A 27,386-nucleotide genomic window follows, 5' to 3' on the forward strand; every position below is an offset into this window, starting at 1 on the left:
AAAAGGAGTTCCACTTTTCTGCCAGGTTCCTGCACAAATTCTGATCCGCATTCAACCAAAAATAAATTGGATCGCAACCGTTAAAGTGGTTTCCCAGCTGGAACCAAAAAACAAACAAACACACAAAAAAAGCAGGATTTCCTTGACCTGAAGTGTGTGACAAAATCAGTGGGCGGGTTGTATTCTACAGGTTGGAAACAGAGGATGGAGTCTTGCACATAATAGTCTTCTACGTCTTATCATGAGGAGTTGGTCGATATTTGGTTTTGAAATCACGTAGGAAAAAACAAGCACTCTCAAAATAAATGCACTTGTAAGGTGCACAGCCAAAAACAGTGAAAAAGGGAAAAACGCCAGCACTCTCAAATGTCCTTTTGGTAAGTTTAATAAACCAGCTTGGATGGCAGTACCAGTACACAGACGTTTCGACAGAAAGTCTTCCTCAGTGTGTAGCTATGGTTACGGAAGTGGCGTTTAAGTACGCTCGAAGCAATCAGAGCAGGTATGTGAAAAACACTTAACACTTCCGCCATAAAATATAGTACCAACTCACAGGCAAAGAATAAACAAAAAACAATCTTAAGAAAGTATGTCACAGCTAATAGCAGTAGATGCACAGAAAACAGATAAACATATGGATAATATACTCTGTTCATACAAAAAGGCACTGTGAACAACAGTAAACAATGTACATAAGACACCTGCTCTGATTGCTTCGAGCGCACTTAAACGCCACTTCCGTAACCATAGCTACACACTGAGGAAGACTTTCTGTCGAAACGTCTGTGTACTGGTACTGCCATCCAAGCTGGTTTATTAAACTTACCAAAAGGACATTTGAGAGTGCTGGTGTTTTTCCCTTTTTCGATATTTGGTTTTAGACAGAAAAAAACAAACAAAAAAGAAACCCCACAACAAAATCTGGTAGGTAATCAATGCCATCTGCCTCCTTGCTACGATTGTGCGTTTTGCAAAGCCTTCCACTGCAGACGCATCGTTGATTACAATAGTTCTGCTCAAAACTAATGGAAACGCACGGTGGTTAGCTAGATCACTTGAAGAATCCTGAACATAACTGGTTCAGGAACCAGAGATAGTTCGGTGGAAAAGAGGAACCAGAAGGACTTGACCAGGATGTTCCTATGTTTAAAAGATTGGATAAATAAATGACATGCTCTGTGAAACCACTTTATGGCCTCTGCAGCACAATAATTTATTTTCCCCCATGTGCACATACAACTTCAATTAACCAGGCAACCCAGTAAAACAAGTAAACAGTAAGAGGTCTGGTGCAGTATATTCCACCCTTACATTAGAGTCATCGTGCTGCGTCCTCTCTTCTTCTTCACCCTTTTTAGTGTTGGTCAGAGTGGTCTGGATGTCGTCGTCGCTCTTCACTGAGCGGGGGTCTCTCTCAGAGGCTGTGGTGCCTGCAGCGAGCCTCAGGTCGGGGGGCGAGGAGCTCCGTGATGTCTGACGGCGAAACAGTTCGATGGCCAACCTCTGAAATCAGAAATATCAATCAGTCCAGGAGACTGATACAGCGGTCGCAGCTTGATAACGTCTCACTCAGGGCAGAGAGGAAGAGTAATCAAGGAGGTAGTTAAGTACCTCCTTCAGGTTGTTGATCTGCTGGATGTAGCCGCTCTGGGCCGACTCCAGCTGGCTGATGTACCAGTACTGATCTCTGCACTTCTGGAAAAAGGTGGGTGAGCGGACCTGGTAGCTGTGCAGCACACACACATTAAAAACTCTCTGTTACACTGTTTGTTTCTATGATATCAGACTGGTGCAGGTGAGCATGCTCACAGAATGATGATAATGTGTGTGTGTGTGTGTGTGTGTGTGTGTGCGTGCGCGCGCGCCCACCGGAGGACCAGTGTGTCGGTCTGCATGTTCAGGTAGCCCTCGCTGGCCAGAAGGTCCAGTCTGAAGAAGCGGTTGTAGCCCCAGCACTCACCAACCTCAAAGTCAGAGGCAAACTCCCGGATGATGTTCTTGGTCGGGTCACTGGAGGCCTGATGGACCATCTCAACACGGTACTCATACCTACACCGAAACCAAGACATTACACTGCTACACAGGAAATACACGACAAGAAATGTGGTGAAAAGGAATCAAGGAGTTTGTAATCTTTTCTCTGTCATGAAAAAAGAACAAACTGTAAATGTTTGAGCTCTTTCACTGTTTGCTTTTACTGAAGACTGACTTCCTGTTAGGGATGTCACAATATGAGGTTTTGATATCATGATAACTGAGGAAATATAGCCGTTTCACTACTTTTCATAATAACAATAATAATAATAATAATAATAATAATAATTATTATTATTATTATTATTATTATTATGAAAAGTAGTGATAATAATAATAATAATAATAATAATAATAAATCACCAGTTTCATCACAATATGATATTGTATAAATTCTTTGGACAAGATACAATATTTGCCGATATTACAAAGTCCGCCATGATACGATTTTGACTCGATGTGATTCAGGGGCCTGCGATGAATATGAGACGATATTATCTGCCTGTTTAAAACAATCAGATACAGAAGAAGCTGCTGCACCTTTCTTTGTCACCTATGGCCATAAAAGATAAAAACAACACATAAATAATAAGTGCAGTAAAGTTTACATTTCTTACTTTTAAACAGCACATGGGATAAGTTAACTTTCAGGGCTTTCTGACAGAAAGACCTCTCTGGAAGATTTCTTTCATTTTAATACAAACCATAATCTGTTTCATAAAACTTCAGGACTATCTGACTTAAAGTCCTGAAGGAAAACTTCTCCAAACAGCCATAAAACTACAACATCCTTAAACAAAAGCATCAAACTCAGCTCAGTAATAACTGTCAAGGTTCAGGTTTCTCATTCATTATTAGCTTAAGCATGTTTACATTGCACAAATTAGCCTAGCAGCTAGCAGAATTTTATTCCTCTACATGGCTCAACAAATCAAATGAAATGTTCATACTTTTCTAACTCACTGTTGGTTTAAGTCACTGCATCTCCTGACAGAACAGCTCATTTGAATTTCAGCCTGCATGCTCGTTTTTTCAGCTGAACATTTTTAAACAAAGCAGCTAATGTTGCAGCAGAAAGTTAGCGGAGTGAGATGCCCATGTTTTACCTCATAAGGACATTGTTCACAGATGGCATGTGCTCCGTCTGTTGACCCTTTCTCCATAATCGAAAATATTTCCACACTGCTGATTTATTCCAGAGTAAGTAACTTAATCCTCAGCGTCTTTCTCTTGGCTGCTGCTGTTTGACGGTAACAAAGAATTTCAAAATAAAAGCGTATCCTAATGACGACGATACGAATCAATGTTTTCACTTTGTACTGATAATACTGGATCGTTGATCATTGAATCGAGATATCGATCCAGATCAATGGATCATCACACCCCTAATTACTTCCATCTACGTCCAGTTAGCTTTAAACAGTGTAACATTTAGGTACTTAATAATCTTTCATAACGGTTTAATGTAAATAAGCTCTCCAGAACATAGGCTACACAGACAGAGAGTGACAGCCCCTCTTTAAGTCCTACACAGTTGGTAATATGATGATGATCCTGGCAAGATTACTGAAGTAAATAGTGACACATTGTGAACTACTCCACGGGTGTAGTGGTTTTGTTTTGGGCTAGCTTAGTATATCAGCTAGTTATGTGTTTTTTCCCCTTAACTTGAACATACAGAGGTGGACAATTGTCTCGAAGACGCTGGAACATGTTGTTGGAATTTGTAGATATCCTAAATGCTCCAACACTGCCGATTTAAGGCACTTCGTAGGCACGTGTGAGGCTGGAGTTTAAGTTACCTCTGACATTTTCACAACTCTTCTTCTCAATGCTTCAGGTTAGTGGTTGACTCTCTCTCACACGCTCAAACTGGCACACGCACACATTATGATGCTCACGAGAGGAGATACAGCTGCACTCACAAACGTGACTCGCCAGACTTGTTTTCAAAAGGCAACAATGCAGGAATCTGGACACAATAGATCTCATAGTTTGCACAATGCTTCCAGTCTGTGTTGGAAATTAACTTTTTTGTCCACCTGCCACTGTTGCTGGTAGACTCCAAAATCTACCAGTCACTGAACAGATTACCATTGTTGTGTTTGGCTGGTGAATCAAGCAAATCTTGCAGCCACTTGTATATCTGACCAGCATTTGACTGGTGGCTGGTGATCATTTCCAACCCTGCTTACAGTTACAGTTATGGTTCAACCAGTTAATCCCTACAGACCTACTGATCCCTCTTATCATACATGTTACAAATGTTTTCATCTCAGTTCATTTAAAATGCAAGCAGATACGCTGCATCTTAAATAATGACGCAGGCAATATATAAAAAACAATAATGTGTCTATCCTTTAAATACTTTCTTGACTTCCCTACTCTGGCACTCCGCATGCACACTATCATTTGAAAAAAGGCTAAATGATTTCCTGAACAAGCCTGTCACTGTAGTTTTTAGCCAACGTTACTCATACAGGAGTAGATGGTGCATTTGGGAACTATTTTCATCCGAGGATTAATACACATTTGACGCTCCAGGGAGTTTTTCCAGCAGCAGAATCGCTTCTGTGGGATCGATTCCCAATAAACTGCAGTGTGTGTATTAAAAGGTAACGACTGAACATGTGTTTGTAATACTTTTTGGAGCAATAAAGCTCTACGGCACAGAGACAGATATCTCTTGTTAATACTTGCTAGGAGGATGAATTCTTTCAGTACAGTTACATGCACAGTTTAGTGGAGCTACAGTTACAGCTTGACTAGGGCATTTAACTGGACTACTGTCCTTGTCCCAGTATACAAGCACGGGAGGGGAATTGATTTATTGACCCTAGTATGTCCAACTCCTCTACGATAGGTGGAGATGTGCCCACTGTCAGCTTGTTAGTATTGGACCTTTTTCCAGTTGACCTATTACATCACAGACCAAACACGTTAGCTATGGTTAGCTAGCAGCTAACTGGTACCATGGTGGACAACTTAACAGCTCTGTACATTTGGTCCTTCCAACGAGTCACGACTCTGGATGTAGATTTCTCCATGTTGTTACCGGCTTCTTCTTCTGTTACGCATTTAATGCTACTGATCAAACCCCAGGGTGAAAACTGTGGAGCATGCTGAGAGCGCCTCAGCCAGTTTGGGTCTGATTGACTGTATACATGCAGGAGTCACATTATCTGGGTGTGTTAGTCCCACTTTGAGAAATTCGATCGAGTGCAATTTCAGTCAGACCAAAATGTTTACATGTATTTTAAAAGTCCAGTTTTAGTCGGACCAACGCAATAAATTGATTTTCTCTAATGTCACGTGAACGTACTGACTGTCTGTTAATCACTATCTCTTCATTGATCTTTTTGGCAAAATTTCTTTCTGTCATGATCACAAACTGCTCAATGCCAATGTCATCATTATCACAATAAAACAAACAACATTATGCTGGAAAAGACTAGAACTCCAAAAGCAGCGCTCTAAATCTGAAAATTCATTCTTACCTCAGACTTCACTTTACAGACAAAGATCATAGAGAGCGATTTAAAGGAGATTTTCTCAAAGAAATAATTCATACTTTGATGTTTCAGGGAGTCCAGCAGACAGCTCCAAGAACACAGACAGGTAGTTTCCACGGACCACACCGTTTCCATCCTGAGGAAACACATTACAACAGTTACTAACACACAGACACACATGCACTGGATTTGGAACGTTTTTAAGACTCTGTGCTGTTTTTTTTCCTGGTTTTTCAGAACTACTCTAAACAACCATCATTATGTAGAGAAGGAACTAAGCACTGTAGTGGTCTGATAAAAGGAGCGAACCAGTCCTTTTTCCAAAAAAAATAAATAAATAAATAAAAAAAAATAAAAAATCAGGCTCATATTAACAGGTCTTCATTTCTAATATTCCCCGTTTTATACAGATACTCAGATAGATATTTTCACAGATATTTTCGTTAGGCTACGTTCACATAAAAAACAAATAAAATCCTATTTGATTTTGCCCTCATGTGACACAGGTTTAATTTTTTCGAGTAGTGTGGATACAGAAAACTTGGGGGCACCTTCATATGTGGTTCAAAATCTGATACATATCCTATCACTGGCTATTTGACCACAATGAGAACCGTCATATCTGTATATCTGAAGTCATTAGTGTTTTTCCCAACCATCCGTCGGAGCGGTCTGCTGAAAAGCTGGAACATAGCCCTGGACACCTTAAGAATTTGGAGGTGCTGCTGCTCCGTGAAACCCTCAAAATCACGGCCCCACCACTCCCAACCTCACCAACACGTCTCTCTACAGAAGTCCCAGCAATAGCTGCTAATAGAGCTAGTTGACCAAAAACAAACACCCAGTGCTCCGAAGGGCCACTTTCCCAAACGAATGCATATGGCTGATTATTATGCAGACTGATGTCATCTGACATTCCTACTATGGCGATCATTCGGGAGATGAATTCACTGCTGTGTCATTCATCTCGTCCTCAAATGCCTGATTTGCGAAAGTGTCGTTTTTTGATGTTTTTTTAAACGCACACATGTGTGACGTTATTGGTTGCATATGAGGTGTTTCAGGGCAGAGATCCGTTCACACTTCAAACATGAATGTGTACAGTCTGGAGCAGCTGTGACTCAGAGGCGGAGCGCGTCCTCCCTGGCTCCTCCAGTCCACATGTCAAAGCATCCTCGGGCAAGATACTGAACCCCAAATTGCTCCCGATGGCTGTTCCATCGGTGTGAGAGTGCATGTGAATGGTTACTGAGTAGCAGGCGGCACCTTGTATGGTAGCCTCAGCTCCAAGTGTGTGAACATGTGTGTGAATGGGTGAATGTGACATGTAGCGTAAAAGCGCTTTGAGTGGTCAGAAGACTAGAAAAGCCCATTTTTCATTTTACCATTTAGGCAGAAAGATCGGATCTTGGGGAAGAAAATTGGAACTGAGCATCAAGACCTGTGATGTGAACGCAGCTTCACACATCCTGATATCTGAAGTTCTCCCATCTGACTTTGCTGTTCATGCTTATAGTATATTTTCTCCAACATCTTCTTTTGTTTAGGTGTTATAGTGCAAAGACAGCATGTACAGAAAAAAAAACCCCAACAACAATCATGTTATGCTCACCACTGTGCTGCTCTAAGTCAGTCACAACTGGGATTATCATTACTGAGCTATAGAAATTGTTTGTGACCAAACACTGAAAAGCAACGCATTGTAATGTGAATGCTAAAGCTCATTCTGCACACTGTATCCAGGCTTTAATAGAAATCATCAGTATAAGGGGAACTCACTGGGTAAACTTTGAGTCTCCAGCAGAGTCCAGATATCTGTAGAGGAGGGCTGTAGACCGGGTCAGCTCGCTGCCTCAGGGTGCTACAAACACACAAAAACACATATGGACACAACTTGGCAAATATTTACATCCAATAAACTTTGCTCTTATAGTGTATTATCTGGGACCGCTGGGACCCTTCAGTGGACAAAGCTCAGCGCTCCTCAACCACTGACTTTCTCCTCCCAGTTATTTCACCTCATGGTGATCTACTTCATTCATTTCAGATACACATTTTTGAATAAAGAGAAAGTTTACAACCTGCAGAAGTTTGTGTCACAATAACAGCAACAGTGGATACAGCTGCCAGCTACACTGTGTGCCAACTGGCATCAAATATTACTGTCTCGTAATGTAAAATGGAACAAAGTAGGGCTGCACTATAATGGAAATATTTAATGTCATAACATTGTTAAATATCGTGATTACAATATTACTTGTGATACACAGATATTAAAATGCACTCAGTTCTGCTTTCCTGCTGCATTCAGTATCTGTTTTTATTTATTCAACCAATATTTAACCAGGTAAGTCCTGTTGAGATCAGCAAGGTCTTTTTCAAGAGAGACCTGGCCGAGACAGCAGCATAACAAAAAGTTACAGCCAACAACAACACAATAAAAAACATAAAAGATATTCAGTATCCTGCTGAAATACAACAAACTGCTTGTTAAATTAAAAAAATGAAAGGAAATAACTTCCAAAATTCTTTGATTGAACAAATCGAACCTTTACCTAAACATAAAAGGCATCAATAAAAAAAAAAGAAGAAGAATGGATTCACTCCTCCACCTCATCCAAACACGGTCACTTCTGGCTCCAAAAAAGATGGCTCCAAGATGGCAATGGTTGAATTGCCAAACTCAAGGCCTCAAAACGTGAGTCCATAAACCAATGGGTGATGTCACTGTAGCTACGTCTATTATTTTTACAGTCTCTGGTGAAAGTAGCTTGAAATATCTTGATGCCCAAATGCATTGAACTACAGAATAGTTGGGAGTTGAACCAGGTCGAGGTGACAAGGTGTGTGGACAGTAGTAGTGGTTAGGTTAAAGGGTACAGTAGTAGTAGAAGTATTAAAAAAGATGTACATATAATACGCACACACAGCTGACAAAACTCTCAACAGCTCTGAGGTCCATTTTCTGTCCGCAGTAACAGTGATGGCTAAATAAGGGGAGGATTTACCTGAAGTTGACCAGAACGAAAGTGCTGGAGTCATAGGCAGGAACCAGCTCGCTGAAAGCACACAATACAGAATACACACTGAATAAAGCTGTAGTTTACTCACACTGTCTGGCTGCTCTCTTCTGTATTATCAGTCATCCATAGTCACACAGGCTTAAATACATTAAACATCACTGAACACTCAAAGCAGCATCTTTTCTATTTTTGATAGATAAGTATAAACATGGAATCCAGACATGAAGCTTCTTTATGAAAGGTTAAAAACAGCTGATCATAAGGAGCTAGTTATGTCTGTAATGTAAAAATTCACTTTAAAAATTACTTATTACATCTTGATACACTCAAACACAATTTTATACATGCTGTATTTATTCAACATATTACTGTTTATTCTGTGTGTACTGTGCATTACTTTGCATCTTACTGCTTTCTGCACTTGTGGTTAGATTCTAAACTGCATTTTGTTGTCTCCATGTTTGTATGATGTGCAAAAACTATAAAGTTGAATCTGATCTAATATGTCTATTAATAATTTCAGTCATTTATAAAGGAAAAATGCCAAACGTTCTCAATGTCAAGATTTTAAAATGTGAATATTTGCTGCCTGTGTTTTAGTATCTTTGGGTTTGGAGCAAAATGAGCATTTTAACTATTTTTGGACATCCTACAGTCCAAATGATTATTGAATAAATAATTCTAGTTAAAAGATTTAATGGACAATAATAAGAACGTGATATTTTGTGACACTACTGTGACCTTTCCTACAGCTGAGCGGATTACCTGGTGAAGTCTGGAGGGACGGGCGTGGTGACGAAGGACTGCATGGGTTTCCGATGAACCTGCTGGAACATGAGCAGGATCTCTGGGCTCTTGGAGATCAGTTCACTCTTACTGCAGGAGTGAAGCTGTTCAACACACACAAAACAAAAATAATCACGACGAGGCCCTCAACGTGAAGCTGAAACAATGATGGCACATTGTTTTTGGCCCTTAATTAAGGAAACATACTTAAGTTTTTGTCAGGAACAGCTGAGTGGATCTCATCCACCAAAATAAATTCACTAAGTATCTTTATAGGCAATGAATGATCCCGTGCAGCACAACTAGTATTAGTTCTGTAAACATGTACTTACCCCAGTAATGGAAGAAAAAAAAAACAGTGTTAACATTTTGGTTAGGATTTAATTTTTTGATTTGGAAACATTAAAGGGGACCCATTATCCTCATTTTCAGGTTCATACTTATATGTTGGATTTCTATAAGAACATGTTTAAATGCTTAATTGTTCAAAAACACTTCATTTTCCTCATACTGTTTGATAAAATTCCACATGGAGTCCCACAAGGCTCCATTCTGGGGTCACTTACTTTTAAACATATTCTTAACTGGCTTAAGGTTTTAAATTTGAAATTGGCAGTCTGTCATATTTCTTTCTTAACTGCAGAATTAATACTCACACATGACTACAGTGTATTTAATTCATTTTAAAATACGGAAAAGCAGCCTGTTTCTTTAAGCACCCCCTCTGAAAAAAGCCCAGTCTACTCTGATTGGTTAGCTTTTCCACTTCTTATCTCAGCTTCTCTGCATTGTCACTGCAGCTGGGAGTGACTGTAACTGAGAATAGTGGAACTTTTTACCATGAAAAATCACCAGTTAAAGCCACAGGAAAATTAGCAGCAGGAAAATTATCCGAAATTAGGGCTGGGCAATATGGACTTAAATTCATATCTCGGGATTTTCAGGCTGACTGGCAATACACAATATACAGTACAGGCCAAAAGTTTGGACACACCTTCTCATTCAATGCGTTTTCTTTATTTTCATGACTATTTACATTGTAGATTCTCACTGAAGGCATCAAAACTATGAATGAACACATGTGGAGTTATGTACTTAACAAAAAAAGGTGAAATAACTGAAAACATGTTTTATATTCTAGTTTCTTCAAAATAGCCACCCTTTGCTCTGATTACTGCTTTGCACACTCTTGGCATTCTCTCCATGAGCTTCAAGAGGTAGTCACCTGAAATGGTTTTCCAACAGTCTTGAAGGAGTTCCCAGAGGTGTTTAGCACTTGTTGGCCCCTTTGCCTTCACTCTGCGGTCCAGCTCACCCCAAACCATCTCGATTGGGTTCAGGTCCGGTGACTGTGGAGGCCAGGTCATCTGCTGCAGCACTCCATCACTCTCCTTCTTGGTCAAATAGCCCTTACACAGCCTGGAGGTGTGTTTGGGGTCACTGTCCTGTTGAAAAATAAATGATCGTCCAACTTAACGCAAACCGGATGGGATGGCATGTCGCTGCAGGATGCTGTGGTAGCCATGCTGGTTCAGTGTGCCTTCAATTTTGAATAAATCCCCAGCAGTGTCACCAGCAAAACACCCCCACACCATCACACCTCCTCCTCCATGCTTCACAGTGGGAACCAGGCATGTGGAATCCATGCGTTCACCTTTTCTGCGTCTCACAAAGACACGGCGCTTGGAACCAAAGATCTCAAATTTGGACTCATCAGACCAAAGCACAGATTTCCACTGGTCTAATGTCCATTCCTTGTGTTTCTTGGCCCAAACAAATCTCTTCTGCTTGTTGCCTCTCCTTAGCAGTGGTTTCCTAGCAGCTATTTGACCATGAAGGCCTGATTGGCGCAGTCTCCGCTTAACAGTTGTTCTAGAGATGGGTCTGCTGCTAGAACTCTGTGTGGCATTCATCTGGTCTCTGATCTGAGCTGCTGTTAACTTGCCATTTCTGAGGCTGGTGACTCGGATGAACTTATCCTCAGAAGCAGAGGTGACTCTTGGTCTTCCTTTCCTGGGTCGGTCCTCATGTGTGCCAGTTTCGTTGTAGCGCTTGATGGTTTTTGCGACTCCACTTGGGGACACATTTAAAGTTTTTGCAATTTTCCGGACTGACTGACCTTCATTTCTTAAAGTAATGATGGCCACTCGTTTTTCTTTAGTTAGCTGATTGGTTCTTGCCATAATATGAATTTTAACAGTTGTCCAATAGGGCTGTCGGCTGTGTATTAACCTGACTTCTGCACAACACAACTGATGGTCCCAACCCCATTGATAAAGCAAGAAATTCCACTAATTAACCCTGATAAGGCACACCTATGAAGTGGAAACCATTTCAGGTGACTACCTCTTGAAGCTCATCGAGAGAATGCCAAGAGTGTGCAAAGCAGTAATCAGAGCAAAAGGTGGCTATTTTGAAGAAACTAGAATATAAAACATGTTTTCAGTTATTTCACCTTTTTTTGTTAAGTACATAACTCCACATGTGTTCATTCATAGTTTTGATGCCTTCAGTGAGAATCTACAATGTAAATAGTCATGAAAATAAAGAAAACGCATTGAATGAGAAGGTGTGTCCAAACTTTTGGCCTGTACTGTATATCTCTGTATTTTCAATGAAATGGGCTACATGTTCAAGAACTTGTACATGAATGTTATTCCGGTTGGAATATATACAGTTGCACAAAATGTACATGAAAAATCACATTAAATAAATAGCAGGGTGAGTGAGTGAGGGGGCGGAGCTGTGCAGAGAGGAGAGATCAACACCGGTATGCGTCATGTAAAGCAACTTGAAATGGTGTTGTCTAAATTTACATCATGCTTAAAAATATATCGATATATCATACAGTTGTCATATTGCTCCGCCCTATCTGAAATCAGAGATAAATTGACATCAGCAACCAAGGTTACAAGTTTCCCTCTACATTAGCATGTAGCTACATGTAGCAGTGTCTTTAATGTGAACATTTGCAGTAGCATGCCTGGAGCAGATGACCATATAAAGAAAAGCGATAACGTCAGCTTGTCTTGAAAGAAGAAAAACAATATAAACATCTGACATTATATTATAAATATGACAGAAAATAAGGACAGGCATAATAAGAGCCCTTTTAAATCAACTCTGATTGTTAGTAATGCATTTCTGTGTAAGCTTTAAATGTAGTATTTTAAAGGGTGATTACAGGTTGATGCCTTTGCAGTATTTTCCCATGAAAAGACCAGAACCAACAGCGCATTAGTCTGACCCTCAATTCTTATCGGCTTCCCTACACTGTCTGTGGCTCTCGGCCCCATTTTTATTGGTTCCTACTAAAGGTAAGGCCTTAAAAACAAGTCATAAATATATACTTTAGTTTTTTAAAACATTAAGACTGAATAATCTCTGCTGGGCACTGTAGATTTTTAGCGACTCAAACAGCCAATATGTTACATAGCTTCTATGTTCACACTGAATTTGTCAGCTTTAAGTTCTTCTTCCTCCCAGAAATACATAAAGAGATAAAACACTGCTGTTTTACTATTAAAATATAGATTGGGGGGTATTTAAGATAACTTTTATGATTTAAAACAAACAGTGCTACATAACACACCACAGGCTTACAGATTTAGCACAGTGTTGAACCGTACAGCTTATACCAATAACAACAACATACAGCACAGCTAAATGAATGGAGGCTCTGAGCTGCTGCAGAAAACCAACCTGATGCTCCACCTCCTGCAGGAGAGACTCCAGCAGCTCCGTCTCCTGGGTCAAGGACGTCTTCTGGCCTGGTGGGGAGGAACGCATTTCTATTTTCAGTGTACTTGTGCTGAATGTCAGCCCTGATGGAGGCTGCTGAGTGTGAGTGGTTGGGTGTGCAGGTTGTGGGCGCTGAGTGAGCATGCATGCATCCACTCAGCGCAGATAAATATTTCAGATGTATATTGCTCTGTAGCTATAAAAGGTTCCTCTCACGCCTTTCAGCGGGGAGTCTGCATATTTTGTTAGGTGAAGGTCTCAACCTTTAGACACAATGTGCCCGTTAAGGTGTCTTGCATCAACAAGAGAGCTCTTAAGACGTGGATTACGTAACATTGTTGGCATCATAAAGCTGTTGAAGTGATTTTTTTTTTTTTGTCCTTTATACAGAGGTGACTTGTGCACTATTTTATGTTTTACGTCTTATGTCTCAGATTCTCATTTTAACTTTATCTATGTGCTTTTATATATACTGTAGTAGGAGTGTTGCTAACGATTTAGCGACTTCTCAGACCCTCTAAGCGACTTTATTTCTAACAAGCAACTAGCGACAAATTCAATGACTAATTCAGACCATCAGGGAAAAATAGAAAAATACATTATATTGTAATAAATTCCCATGCATGCTGCTCAGAATAATCAGTCTGCGGCTCTTCCACCAACAGCGCAGGGGTCTTTCCCCCCTCTCTTCTCTCTCCTTTGCGCAGTTGGTGTGTGACAGGCAGGAGGGAAGGAGACGTTGCTTGCAGTGGTTACGTTAACGCTCTCTTTCTCTGGATTTAAAAGCATGACAAATAGGTGCACTAAAGTAAAAGTGCCAATAGCTCTCACGCCATTCAAATGTTTCGCTGAGGATTTTTCTACTGAAACTTATTCAGCAAAGTTTGAATACTTACGTTAATGCACAACGATGTCAACAATATGTCAGTGAGCGTATGACATCATCTGGTGATTTTCTGCGACTTTCGGAGCTAGTGCTACTTTCACTGGAAAAGAGTTGGCAGCACTGATTGTTGGAGGCCTGAGAACAAGACTTTCATTTCCCATGACTGCTCCAGTGAAACTGTTATGCATGTGACAAATAAAGACTAGTTTTGAGCAATGTCTAACAAATTGGCACACGATGATGATCACAGTGAAACATCTCTGTGGACGATAATGTTGTGTGAGGGGTCTTCGTCTGGGTTACTCCTATGAAGGTACTATCATTTTTTTTTTAGAAACTCTCTTTCATACTTTTTATTTGTATGCATGTTGGATGTTAATTGTTTTTATTTTTTGCACTTTTGCGCCCAATCACAGCCCATCCTTCCTTACTTTTTCTCCCTGTATCTTAACAGCTATCTCATTAAGCATATCATGTGATAATAAAAAATATTTTAAATACTGGTGACAGTGGTGTAGTAGCATTACGGCATATAGAGGTGACTCTTGGTCTTCCTATATACCTGTGAATATTTTTTTTTTTTTTAGAAAAAGCATGAGATTAAATAGGCTGTTTTTCCTTCTGTAAATCAGGTGCAAGGAGCTGTTATGATCATTAGAATAAACCCATTCTTAATTTTTGCGCTTCCTGGCTGACACTCTCTTAAATACAAATCTATTAGTTCTAAGGCACCTGAAGTACATACCCTGATGTCCACATTCAGCTGTGCTCGTAAAATCAATGTGCACGCCGTTCATCAATCAGGATTGTTACTTGTTAATCACACATTGATGCCATGCAGCGCAATCCTGTACCCCAGCGTTGGTTTGTGTGTGTGAGGGGGGCTTTTAAATCACGACGTCATACTCAGTGCTTAATGACTGTCAGCCATTAGCAACGATGCCCAACTCTACTTAAAACTTAACACTGATGTCCCTTATAGCTTTATTCATCAGACTGACAGGATGTTTACATAAAGAGCTGCATGCTGCCGCAGTAACTCCTCTGAGTTTCCTCCAGGTACTCCAGCTTCCTCCCACAGTCCAAAGACATGCAGGTTAATTGGTGACTCTAAATTGTCCGTAGGTGTGAATGTGTGAATGTGAATGGTTGTCTGTCTCTATGTGTCAGCCCTGTGATAGTCTGGCGAATTGTCCAGGGTGAACCCCGCCTCTTGCCCAAGCAGTGATGGATAATGAATTAATTAATCTTTATATTTCTCCTTCTTTTACTGCAGCTGCTGTGCAACGGTTTTCCTCAGAATAATAAAGTTCTCTTATCTTATCTTAGTGTTGGTACCTGTCACACATTTCAAACGTTCAAGTCTCCATTAACGACCATTTTACCACGTGTCTACTTTATACTGAGCATCAGCTGACAACCTCAGTTGACACGGATCTAAAGTAATATAGTTAGTATATTATTATTATTACTACGGCTCTTTCAGTGCTCCCTAGTTTATTAAACTGATTTTAATTTTCGTCAGAAGTTAATAAAGAATGTGATACATTTTTTCTAATGATCTCCTTCAAGACGCGAACTCATAATGTCTCTGTTTATTGTGCTGCTGCAGCCGTTACTTTAATGTGACAACATTCAATTTAGACTAAGAATGACATTGTGACTTCTATGTCAGTGACACTTGTTCAGACGTGAGACCAGCGTGTACAATAACTGTAACATTTAAGTAATGAGGCGTATGTTTGAAAAGGGTTTACTGAAATTGAGACTAAATGACAAAAAACAGATTTGAATTCAAAATGAGCTGTGTTTCATCCTTTAAACTTAAATTCTTGATTAATAAAACTCAACGTTAAGATTTTAACAACTGATAAATACCACTGTACCCTGCATAAGAGTACTTGTCAGCTTGTAGGAGTGTCTTATAAAGTCAGAATCAACACAGCTGCAGTGTGACAGCAGTGTGCACAGGAGGAGTCTTACCCATGAGGGTGATGAGTTTGTTCTTGAGCTGGTTGTCCAGACGAGCGATCATCATTTCCACTGCGTTTCGGATCTCTCTGACCCTCTCGTCTTTCGCTCCCCTGACAGCCTCCACGTTCCTCTCCTGACCCCATGACAGAGTGCATACACACACAGACACACACAGCAACAAAAACACACACACTTCAGCTTCGGACATCAACTCAAATATCAACATCTTACTGCCATCTAGTGGATTCAAAAAACACCCTACATCCAAACTTCCTGAACTTTTAAAGATTTCTGTAAAATAACTTTAAAATGGAACAAATTTAATCTTGTTTTAAAAAGTTATTTTTATGTTTTCTGGTCCCCTACTAATTCAGTGACTGTTCATCTCCATCTTAATGCATCATAAGAGAGCTATAAGAACCAATAACAGAACTGATTACCAAGAACCAACCAACAGATTATTATAAAACTCACAGGCTCTCACATTTAGAGATTTGGTGGTCTTTGAAACTGCACAATGAATGCATGAATGAATTGGGGGGGGGCTAATATAATGGTAGGGGAAACACTGAAACACATCAAACATGTTAAGGCATATAAGACGGTATCACCCCGATATGTCTATCACTGGTGCGAGGAAAAAAACAACTTGTGTGCAACAACTTATCCCCACTGCTTTTAAATAGCCTCTTGACATGAACACAGACAGGGCCAAAAACATCACCAAAGCAACTGGCATATACATATCCACATCTATGCGCCCATATGCCATAGTAGAGGAGCCCGGCTTCAAGTATTTATTGAAAGCGCTTGAGCCATGCTACAGTGTCCCATCCCATGTGCACATCAGCCAGTCTATGGTCCCTGCCATTTACAAGCTTGCAGGAGTAGTGGTGTTTTATTCTGTTTATTTTTTACTTTTATAACAGGAGATGGTTTTAAGTTTTACAGTCAATTGGTGTCTGTTCAAAGTAAATGAAAAAAAGCTAGTGTAATATACAGTACAGGCCAAAAGTTTGGACACACCTTCTCATTCAATGCGTTTTCTTTATTTTCATGACTATTTACATTGTAGATTCTCACTGAAGGCATCAAAACTATGAATGAACACATGTGGAGTTATGTACTTAACAAAAAAAGGTGAAATAACTGAAAACATGTTTTATATTCTAGTTTCTTCAAAATAGCCACCCTTTGCTCTGATTACTGCTTTGCACACTCTTGGCATTCTCTCCATGAGCTTCAAGAGGTAGTCACCTGAAACGGTTTCCACTTCACAGGTGTGCCTTATCAGGGTTAATTAGTGGAATTTCTTGCTTTATCAATGGGGTTGGGACCATCAGTTGTGTTGTGCAGAAGTCAGGTTAATACACAGCCAACAGCCCTATTGGACAACTGTTAAAATTCATATTATGGCAAGAACCAATCAGCTAACTAAAGAAAAACGAGTGGCCATCATTACTTTAAGAAATGAAGGTCAGTCAGTCCGGAAAATTGCAAAAACTTTAAATGTGTCCCCAAGTGGAGTCGCAAAAACCATCAAGCGCTACAACGAAACTGGCACACATGAGGACCGACCCAGGAAAGGAAGACCAAGAGTCACCTCTGCTTCTGAGGATAAGTTCATCCGAGTCACCAGCCTCAGAAATCGCAAGTTAACAGCAGCTCAGATCAGAGACCAGATGAATGCCACACAGAGTTCTAGCAGCAGACCCATCTCTAGAACAACTGTTAAGAGGAGACTGCGCCAATCAGGCCTTCATGGTCAAATAGCTGCTAGGAAACCACTGCTAAGGAGAGGCAACAAGCAGAAGAGATTTGTTTGGGCCAAGAAACACAAGGAATGGACATTAGACCAGTGGAAATCTGTGCTTTGGTCTGATGAGTCCAAATTTGAGATCTTTGGTTCCAACCGCCGTGTCTTTGTGAGACGCAGAAAAGGTAAACGCATGGATTCCACATGCCTGGTTCCCACTGTGAAGCATGGAGGAGGAGGTGTGATGGTGTGGGGGTGTTTTGCTGGTGACACTGTTGGGGATTTATTCAAAATTGAAGGCACACTGAAGCAGCATGGCTACCACAGCATCCTGCAGCGACATGCCATCCCATCCGGTTTGCGTTTAGTTGGACGATCATTTATTTTTCAACAGGACAATGACCCCAAACACACCTCCAGGCTGTGTAAGGGCTATTTGACCAAGAAGGAGAGTGATGCAGTGCTGCGGCAGATGACCTGGCCTCCACAGTCACCGGACCTGAACCCAATCGAGATGATTTGGGGTGAGCTGGACCGCAGAGTGAAGGCAAAGGGGCCAACAAGTGCTAAACACCTCTGGGAACTCCTTCAAGACTGTTGGAAAACCATTTCAGGTGACTACCTCTTGAAGCTCATCGAGAAAATGCCAAGAGTGTGCAAAGCAGTAATCAGAGCAAAGGGTGGCTATTTTGAAGAAACTAGAATATAAAACATGTTTTCAGTTAATTCAGCTTTTTTTGTTAAGTACATAACTCCACATGTGTTCATTCATAGTTTTGATGCCTTCAGTGAGAATCTACAATGTAAATAGTCATGAAAATAAAGAAAACGCATTGAATGAGAAGGTGTGTCCAAACTTTTGGCCTGTACTGTATGTGACTTTTTGTTGCTGTTTTCCCATTGTACCGAACCCGTACCGAACCGTGACCCCCACACCAAGGTACGTACCGAACCGTGACTTGTGGTGTTACACCCGTATTATGGCAACATATAAAACTGCACACTCTCTGTGCTTTCTTCCTGCACTGAGCAGAACTCTGTCTGGAGATGATGAGACGGTGGGCCTCATCAAAGAACAGCTCATACCAGCAGATTTGTTCTGAAGTGGCTCGTACGAGTGAGTTAAAACAACTTGTCACATTTGGCAGTTTTCTCACACTTAGGATTTTCTCACACATTTTCTCACAGGTACAAAAGGATTTTAGGAACGGTCCAGACCTGAAGAAACACTTAAGAATTATTATGCAATAATCTGAATGGATTTGGAAAATGATACAGAAACCCACCGACATAAAAACAAACACAGAAATACACTTTTCTGTTCACCATGTATTTTTTTTAAGATATGATTTTATAGTCATATTTTGGGAGTGCAGCAGTTGCAAAGGAAGATCTCAGCCTGTCTGCCTCACGATGATGCAGGTTGTTATCACCTTCTACATATTATTCTCCTCCACCCTTGAGTCCCAGTGTGTGCACACTAGGAGTGGGAATCACCAGAGGATCCATGATACGACATTATCACGATACTAATGTCACGATACACTATCATTGTGATTTTAAATATGTTGCGATATGCTAAGTATTGCAGTAAAATATATTGCGATATATTACCTTTTTTCAACTGTACTTATGTCCCCACAGGATCAACATCTGTTTTATCTAATAAGATAAATTTTTCAGTGTGTTCATCTCACTACAGACATTTTTTTTTTGCAACAAAACATGTGTGGACTGAAAAAGCAATTTATTATATTATTCTGATAGGCGACCTAAAGTTTGATATGTATTTGTGATATTAATTATTTATTGATACAAAATCAATACTTGGCACTGTTCAGCAATACAATATTGCCACATAAAAATATCACGATACTGTGCTGACGCTACAACATGATAAATGTAATTTCATCTTTGGCTCAATAAAAATACTAGAGGAAGAAAACCAAATGTGTGCGACTGCAGCAAAGAGGAAAACCTTGTGGTGTTGTGCCTGCATGATGTGTCCTCCAGCTCTTACCATGATCAAGTAAGGAAGGACAAAGCATGGAAGGAAACAGAGGTGGAGTTGCAGCTGCCAGGTGAGACACCAAGGTGCTCACAAAAGTAATGACCCGTGCAACATCCTTGTGCACTCACTATGGGAGGCTATCGCATCGTAGGCGCTGTCATCGTACAGTCTGCAAACATCAGACTTGATGTCGTACCCAAGTTTATTAGATCCATGTTGCACAGTGAGGCTGCACTAAACTTATAAGACTACTGAAACCTCACAGTCTGCAGGAGGCTTAAAAGCAACAAGCAGTCCTTACCACTTCCTGCACCAGACTGATGAGCTCCATGAGGCGTCGGCGGAGCTTTGCAACCTCCTCCTTCACCTTGGTCACGTGCTGCTCGTAGATCTCCACCAAAGGCTTGAAGGTGTGGCCGCCGTGCTGGACACAACAAAAACACCAATTGTTCTCTGGTTCCAGTTTTTCTAGTGTCAAAAATGTCACTGTAAACTGAGTATTTTGGGATCTCGGACTGCTGACAAAGCAAGTTATATACAGATACCACCTTGGGCGTTAGAAGCTGTGATAGGCATTTGTTAGTATTTTCTGACATTTTACAGACAAAGATGTTAATTGATTGATTTATCGATGATGAAAATAATCCTTAGTTGCAGCCCAACTTTGACTCGCTGAAAAAGTTTTAATTAGAAGTGATTATTCAGGGTGTTTGTGCCTTTGCTTGCAAACTATATTCTAAAAATAAAAGAAGGGAAACATTACCATGCCTCCCCACAGAGCGCACTGATGACAGATGCATTTCTTACAGGTCCAACAGAAAACACTCAGCTTCTCATGGTGGTTCTCACATCTGCAGAGAGATAATCCAACGACACCAGCGTGTTATACAAAGAGACAGAGAAGAAGCTTTCTTGGGAACATTTTTTTTAACTTGGTATCACTCAGAAATGTTTGCGTGTTTTACTTCAGTGTTTCTACAAGGTTTATGAAACTAACAGACATTATAAATGCAGGTGGCAGAGGATGACGATAATGAGCGTGGTAAAGGAGAGGCAGGAGGGACAAGAACATCTGAGTGAAACACTGGGGATTGGGGTTCCCAGTGTTTTCTGGGAATTTTGGCTAAAATCTGATACTGTATCCAGGGAAAATACCTGCAGGAATATAGGGGTTTTAGCGTGTGTGTGTGTGTGTGTGTAGTGTGTGTGTGTGCATGTTTTTGTGTCTAAGTGACTAATGGGAACAGCAATTTCTGAAATTTGTCCAGCGCTGAGCAAAGAGGACTGCAGCTGCCAGGCGCCAAACAGGCTGCCATGTAATCACTCTGGGCATGTTTGTTTTGTCAATTTAAGTCCACTAAAAGTGTTTTTGCCACTAACAGGGTCAGATTGTTTTTCTAAGGGTGCATTCACACCTGTCCTGTTTGGTTTGGTGCAATCAAACTCAAGTTCATTTGCCCCCTCAGAGTGGTTCATTTGGGCAGGTGTGAACACAGCAAACACACTCAGGTGTGCACCAAAACAACCAGACCGAGACCTTCTTGAAGAGGTGGTCTTGGTCTGGTTACAAATGAACTCTGGTGTGGTTCGTTTGCGGTGAGAACGTGTTGCGACCTGGATCTGAACCAACTGCAGTCACATGACACATTGTTTGGGTTAAACATGAGCATGTTACAGTCCTGGAGGATTATTAATGTGCACCTCCTCCTGTACTGCCTTAATATGCACATTCAGCACATCCAATGCATCAAAACATTGTTTTCTAGTTGGAGCCGCGCCTCGTTTTCAAACTGTATGGTTTGACTCAAATGAACAATGACAGCAATATAGTCCACGATGAGCAGCGCTAAAATCAACCTGCGTAGTTGTCCCTCCATTGTGACATTAGAAAGTGTCACATTTATCTTGCAAGTGTACTCTTCTTCAACATTTGCTTTACTTCCTGGATTTTTCCCACATGGAAATTCTGACCAATCAAGAGCAGCTTTCTCACACAAGGCATTTGATCTGGTCCGCTTGTAAATGCTGCTGTGAGAACATGAACCAACTCTAGGCAATTATACAACTTTGGAACAACATGAGTCCCTGATTCAAACCAAAGGAGACAACTCTAGGTCTGAAAGCCCTTTAAGAGTCTGACAACATTATGGAAAGGATCCCTACAGAGATAAACCTTTTTGTGAAACCAGAAACAGCCCTGATATTGCAGCTGCCAAACCCACCAGACTCCATGTAAATTAACAGTGGTATACTGTTAATTTACTGATTATTTAAATGGAATCTGGTGGGTTTGGTGATGGTGATTTTGGGGCTGTTTCTGGTTAAACAAAAAGTATCTTACTCTTTAACAAAATGCTCTATATCTGAAGGGATCCTTTCCATAATGTTGTCAGACACTTAGAGTAACAACCTGAGCCTGTCAGTGACAAAAACAAACACTTCTAGGGGACGTACATTGAGGTGGCACATTCCTCCACTGGTTACATTGCTGCCTGTTTCGCAGCTACTGGCTGCAGTGCTCTCGCTCAATACTGGATCAACTTCAAATACTGTTGCTCTCATCGGTGATTTAGACACAACAACATGGGAAAATAGGGTCCAGGTTAAAAAATAAGTTACCGTATAAAAATTCCACGTAACTCGTGGATATACTCTGACTTTGAAATGCTGTTATGGAAACATAACTAGATCAACTTTTCAGCTGCAGGTTTTAGAGTGCAGTCTACAGACCAGCTGTGGGTTTAAATATTGTTTTCAGGTTAACAACTTTGACACTTTTGGGGTGAGCCAGGTGCTTTCTCAAGGTCTTAGCCCACCCAAGCAAATCTCATGCCAAAGATCAAGCAACAAAGCCACTCCTTGATTAAAAACATATTGCTGTAAGTAATACAGACTTCCTATGCAGGACAATGTCTGAACGTCAGATTAATCTCTGCATCTGTGCACAGAGATGGGGCCATACAGTAAATACAATTTCTATGCTTTTCATTTCATCTCCAAAAATCACAAAACACTTTTCATGCATGTTGGGTAGATTCTCTTTCACTTTGCCCTAAAGCTTTCCATCTAACGCAGTTTGAAACGTCATTTTTAATACAACTTCTAATGATTACAGCAGAGCAGATCACAAGCTGAGTCTAGCTCAAGCTAACAGATAAAGTTGTCCAAATGTCACTGAATGTAAATACAGAGCTTTGCAGAAACATCAATACTTATGTTCTCTTTGTTGCCCTCAACTTTTTATATTCTTTCCTTTGAGTTTAGTAAATACCTGCAGGCATCACACAGCAGCAGGTCGATACGTGCACCTTACATGCATCATTTTTATTTTAGGCAGAGGATCAGACAATTCCCAGCGTGTTGTTCTATGTTAAAGATAGTTTACTTTTAAAAGAAACAGTTGTCCTACGACCACATAAACTGACTAATGTGTGGGAAAATAAGGTGAAAATGATTTTTATCCTCAGTTTTGTGGTTAAATTCAGATCACACTTTAGGTCAGAAATCCCAGGAAGGGTTTAATATACCAGAAAGTAATAATTTTTGAAATCACAAGAACTCTTTCAATAATAACAAACACATGGGTGGAGAAGGAGACAGGGAGCGGAGGAGTAGCTCACTTGTCCTTGTCGTTATCCTCGTGCTTGGTGAGGCTGCAGAGCTGCAGGGTGTCCAGCTGCTGGGTGACCTCCTCCGCCCAGCGACAGTTGACCAGCTCCCTCAGCTGGAGTGGCGCCCTGTGTACACAAACACACAGATTGTAATACCTTACCTTATGTCTCCTATGCTGGTTGCATTTCTACAAAAAATAATTTCACTCACTAACTTAACTACATTTCTCAGTAGCGTGGTGATGACATCACTACCTTCTGAGACAAACAGCATTTCAGTAGTGAAGCTGATTAATTGACCAAACAGCACAGTAGCATCAACAAAAGTTACAGACTATTTTTCTGAGGAAAAGCTCTGAAGTGCAGCGGACTTTTTTTCAGTGGAGGTCTGGATAAATCTAAGGTTAATAAAACTGAGGATAAGTAACGAGACTGACACCAGCGCCACACTGAGGCATGTAGACAAGGGAAGCACTTCGGTATGAAATCACGTTCTAATCCGACCCGCCCTACTCTGATTGCCTCCAATTGGCTGCACTGCACTTATTGATGCGTCTCTCATGTGTCTCGCCCATAGACTGTCTATATTTAGTGGATTTATGGTGGACACCAGAGAAATAGACACAACAAATGCTGAGAAAAGAACTGAGAGACAGAGAACAGTATGAAGACAGGAGAGAGGAGACAGAAACATACAGATGTCATGTGTTATCTGAAGGACATGTTTATGTTCTAATGAATAAAGAAGAGTTTTCATTTAGCTCTGTTATTTTTTATTGTTTATGTAACTGTCTTTTATTTATTATGGTTTTATTGACTGAAAAATATACTTTGGAATTCAGTTTTTGAATTAGTGACAGAGTCAGACAGCCAACTGAAAGAGGCCGTGACAGAAAAATGCATTAAGTAGGATATGGAGAGAAACAGAGAGGGAGCAATAGACCGACTGTCACAAGGTCTTCAAATACAACAAAAAGAAAGAAAAGAAGACAGTTTTAATTTAAATGCTGATTTGACATAAAGTAAAAAAGTAAAAGTAGCTTTGCAAGTACCAAGTTACTTTTGCCATTTTCTCGTAGCTTAGCTTGCAACGTTTCTCTGTAGTGAAACTTTATTTTGATGTAGAGTAACTGGTTGCTTAGCTCACTACATTTTCCAAGTAGCTTCCCCGATACTGCATGTTTAATTTAAAGTTTGTACACTGACAGACAGTACGGAGGGTTCCAGATGTGTGCTGGCAGGCGCTTACCGACAGTGTGGACACTGGGCTCTCTGCTCCGTCAACCACCGCTGTCAAACAGGACATAACAGTTTAATCATTACTGCATCTAAATACAATCAGTGCAAACATGCTGCCATTGCTAAATACACAATTCTTCTCAGGATGCAGCTGCCAATACTCAATGCTCAATTAACATTTGATACAGGATGCTCCAAGACGGTTAGTGTCATACATCTATAATAAATTCATATAGGCCTACATCAGGAATAAAAGCATGGGAAGGGATATACTTACTCTATATACTATATATACTCTTCCTCCCTGCCGTATTATTAGACTTGTCTTAATTGAAGAAAAGCTGCTAATAAAGTTTCACTAATACAGTAATAAACACATTTTAATTCCTACGGAGTCTTAAAAATAAAAGTCCCCCGTTATTTTGTAATGTAAAAACTTTTATTATGCAGCAGCAAAATAAGGAAATGTTGAGTTTTCAAGCAGTAACTTCTCACAGCTTCTAATACAGCTGATAGTGAACATGAAACAGTAAAATAAAGCAGATATCTAAAGTAAAAACAGGACGAAGGCGAGAAACTAAACTCCAAACCACAGAGATTCAGTTAGAAGCTACAGACGTACTGAGAGCTGAACACAGAGACTTTTAAAAACACCTTTCTCTCTGGTCTCCTGCAGACAGAGGTGAGGAGAGTCTCACAACACACTGATAACTTGCTTGAAAATATGCCGATATATTGTAAAAAAATCCATATACCGCCCATTCCTAGTATATACACTTGAAATTTAGTCAAAGAGCTTGTCTAATGCCAAGATTAATACATAAAAATGGGACTGGTCCCGGATCATTATTGCTCCCAAATGATGACTCCCACCTTTCCCTTTTGGACAGAGCTCATAAAATCTGGCTGGCAGGCCTGAAGAAGTTTTCAGTCCAGCGTTGGAAACCCCCCTCATGATATCTCAGGTATTCACTGGCGTCTGAGCTTTTTGGACACTTCTTACCTGGAAGTGTCATCAGCAAGAGTCAATGATGCACGTCCAAATTATTTTTTAGTGTGGACAAATTTGATATCTAGTTTAAAAACAGGGAAGCAGGAGAGAAACTAAACTTCAAAACACAGAGATTTAATTAGAAAATAAGAAAAGTGCTGAAAGCTGAACAGACAGAGACTTTTAAAAACGCCTGTCTCTCTGGTCTCCAGCAGACGAAGGTGAGGAGAGTCTCCCAACACATGCTTATTAAAGGGGGGGCCTCAGGGCTCGGCACGTTTAAACTGACAATGGATAGGTGAATTGGCCCGGCACAGTTTGACTTGGCTTGGCCAAAAGTGCCAGTGGAAAAGGCCTACAGTTAATTTGCTAATGTTGTCATTAATACTCATTTGAGCATCAAATTTGTACAAATCCACTGCTGAAAATAGTTCCCAATGACTGCGCTATTTACTCTCTATGTATAACATTTGAAAGATGTGGGCATTTATCAGGCAGTGACACTATTATGCTGCACATTGTGGGAAAAGTAGTCTTCAGTGTTTTTGGAACCTGCCTCATACTACAAACTAAACAGTTGAGACATCTTTGTCTCTGATGTTTCAATTTGGACCATTTTTGTTTTTTTAACTGTCTCTTGTGACCCCCCCCATTTTACATAAGTGTGCTACCGCATATGTTCAGGCTATAAAATTGTGCACGTCTTTGCTTTAACCCCCAAAATTAAGCTCGTATCTGTTTGTTCTGCCAGAACTGATTCTGAGAAATAGAGGCCCTTGTATGTGTGTATTCATGATGACAAGATTTTGTGTGTGACACCAGAATTCACAACTAATATCAGAACGCAGAGCGGTGCTGCTGTGAGGGGAACATTTTCCAGACACTGCCAATGGAAACACACTTACTCGTATGCAGCTGAAGCAGCAGAGTTTGGAGCAGTGTGGGCACAGACGAGCATCCCTCAGTTTCTCCATGCAGATGAAACAGCGAAACACCTCTGCGATGCTCTGCATGGGGACAGGAAAGAGATGTTGAGGCTCAGTGCTACACTAACTACAGCCACAGACAAAAACCAAACATCATGCAATTCACAGAGGTTAACAGGTTAACTGTAAAGCTGTTTTAATGAGTTATGTTGGATTGTACATCTGTGCTTAATAAGTGTAGAGTAAAGCAGATTTATAATATCATTTTTTATCAGATGACACAGTGTGCACATCTCTTTTCTAACTCAAGCCATGTCTAAATTATAGTCTGCCTTTAATCCCAAACTTGTACTGAATGGTAATAAAGAGAAATATATTTTATTCTAAAAAGCCCATAATTCTATTTTACATCTTCCTGCCATCCTTACACAAAAATGTTGTGAAATTGAAGATGTTCAATTATGTAAATATCTGGAAATGTGGTTAGGTAGCGATCTTACTTTTGAACTCTGTGTGGAACAAATGGCACAAAAACTAAAACTAAATGTGTCTCATATCAGAATAAAATGTGTTTTTCTCTTTAGGACAAAAAAAAAAAAAAAACACCTTTTGCAAGCTACCATCATGTCCGTGTGAGACTACGGAGATCTCATGCAGCACATTCCATTGCGTAAGCACTTTCTGTGTTTTGTTCGTACCTCACCGTACCTCACCGTTAGTCACCTTTTGACACCCCACGAGTAAATACTGAACTTGGGGAATAATATAAATATAATATAATATAAAGGACAATAAAACTTTAAAGTCTCATTCTGTTGGATGCACTTTAAATTTTGGGCCTCTTGAGAGATGTCCGTGATTGTTTAAGACACTGTTTGTATTAGGGATAGGCCTTT

General features: G+C 40.3%; 1 protein-coding gene across 1 annotated transcript in view; it reads right to left on the minus strand.

Moving 5' to 3' along the window:
* trim37 (tripartite motif containing 37) overlaps positions 1–27,386 on the minus strand; it is a 45,938-nt gene that overhangs the window by 14,851 nt on the left and 3,701 nt on the right. The window contains exons 3-16 of the mRNA XM_033648661.2: positions 26,470–26,571; positions 24,584–24,624; positions 23,344–23,460; positions 20,487–20,574; positions 20,025–20,147; positions 15,966–16,089; positions 13,058–13,125; positions 9,335–9,459; positions 8,555–8,605; positions 7,326–7,407; positions 5,606–5,682; positions 1,870–2,049; positions 1,612–1,726; positions 1,312–1,503 (exon numbers count right to left, since the gene is read on the minus strand). Coding sequence (XP_033504552.1) covers positions 1,312–1,503; positions 1,612–1,726; positions 1,870–2,049; positions 5,606–5,682; positions 7,326–7,407; positions 8,555–8,605; positions 9,335–9,459; positions 13,058–13,125; positions 15,966–16,089; positions 20,025–20,147; positions 20,487–20,574; positions 23,344–23,460; positions 24,584–24,624; positions 26,470–26,571 — 1,485 coding nt within the window. The remainder of the gene's footprint in view (positions 1–1,311; positions 1,504–1,611; positions 1,727–1,869; positions 2,050–5,605; positions 5,683–7,325; positions 7,408–8,554; positions 8,606–9,334; positions 9,460–13,057; positions 13,126–15,965; positions 16,090–20,024; positions 20,148–20,486; positions 20,575–23,343; positions 23,461–24,583; positions 24,625–26,469; positions 26,572–27,386) is intronic.

This window comes from Epinephelus lanceolatus, chromosome 11 (assembly GCF_041903045.1).
Source record: "Epinephelus lanceolatus isolate andai-2023 chromosome 11, ASM4190304v1, whole genome shotgun sequence".
NCBI lineage: Eukaryota > Metazoa > Chordata > Actinopteri > Perciformes > Serranidae > Epinephelus > Epinephelus lanceolatus.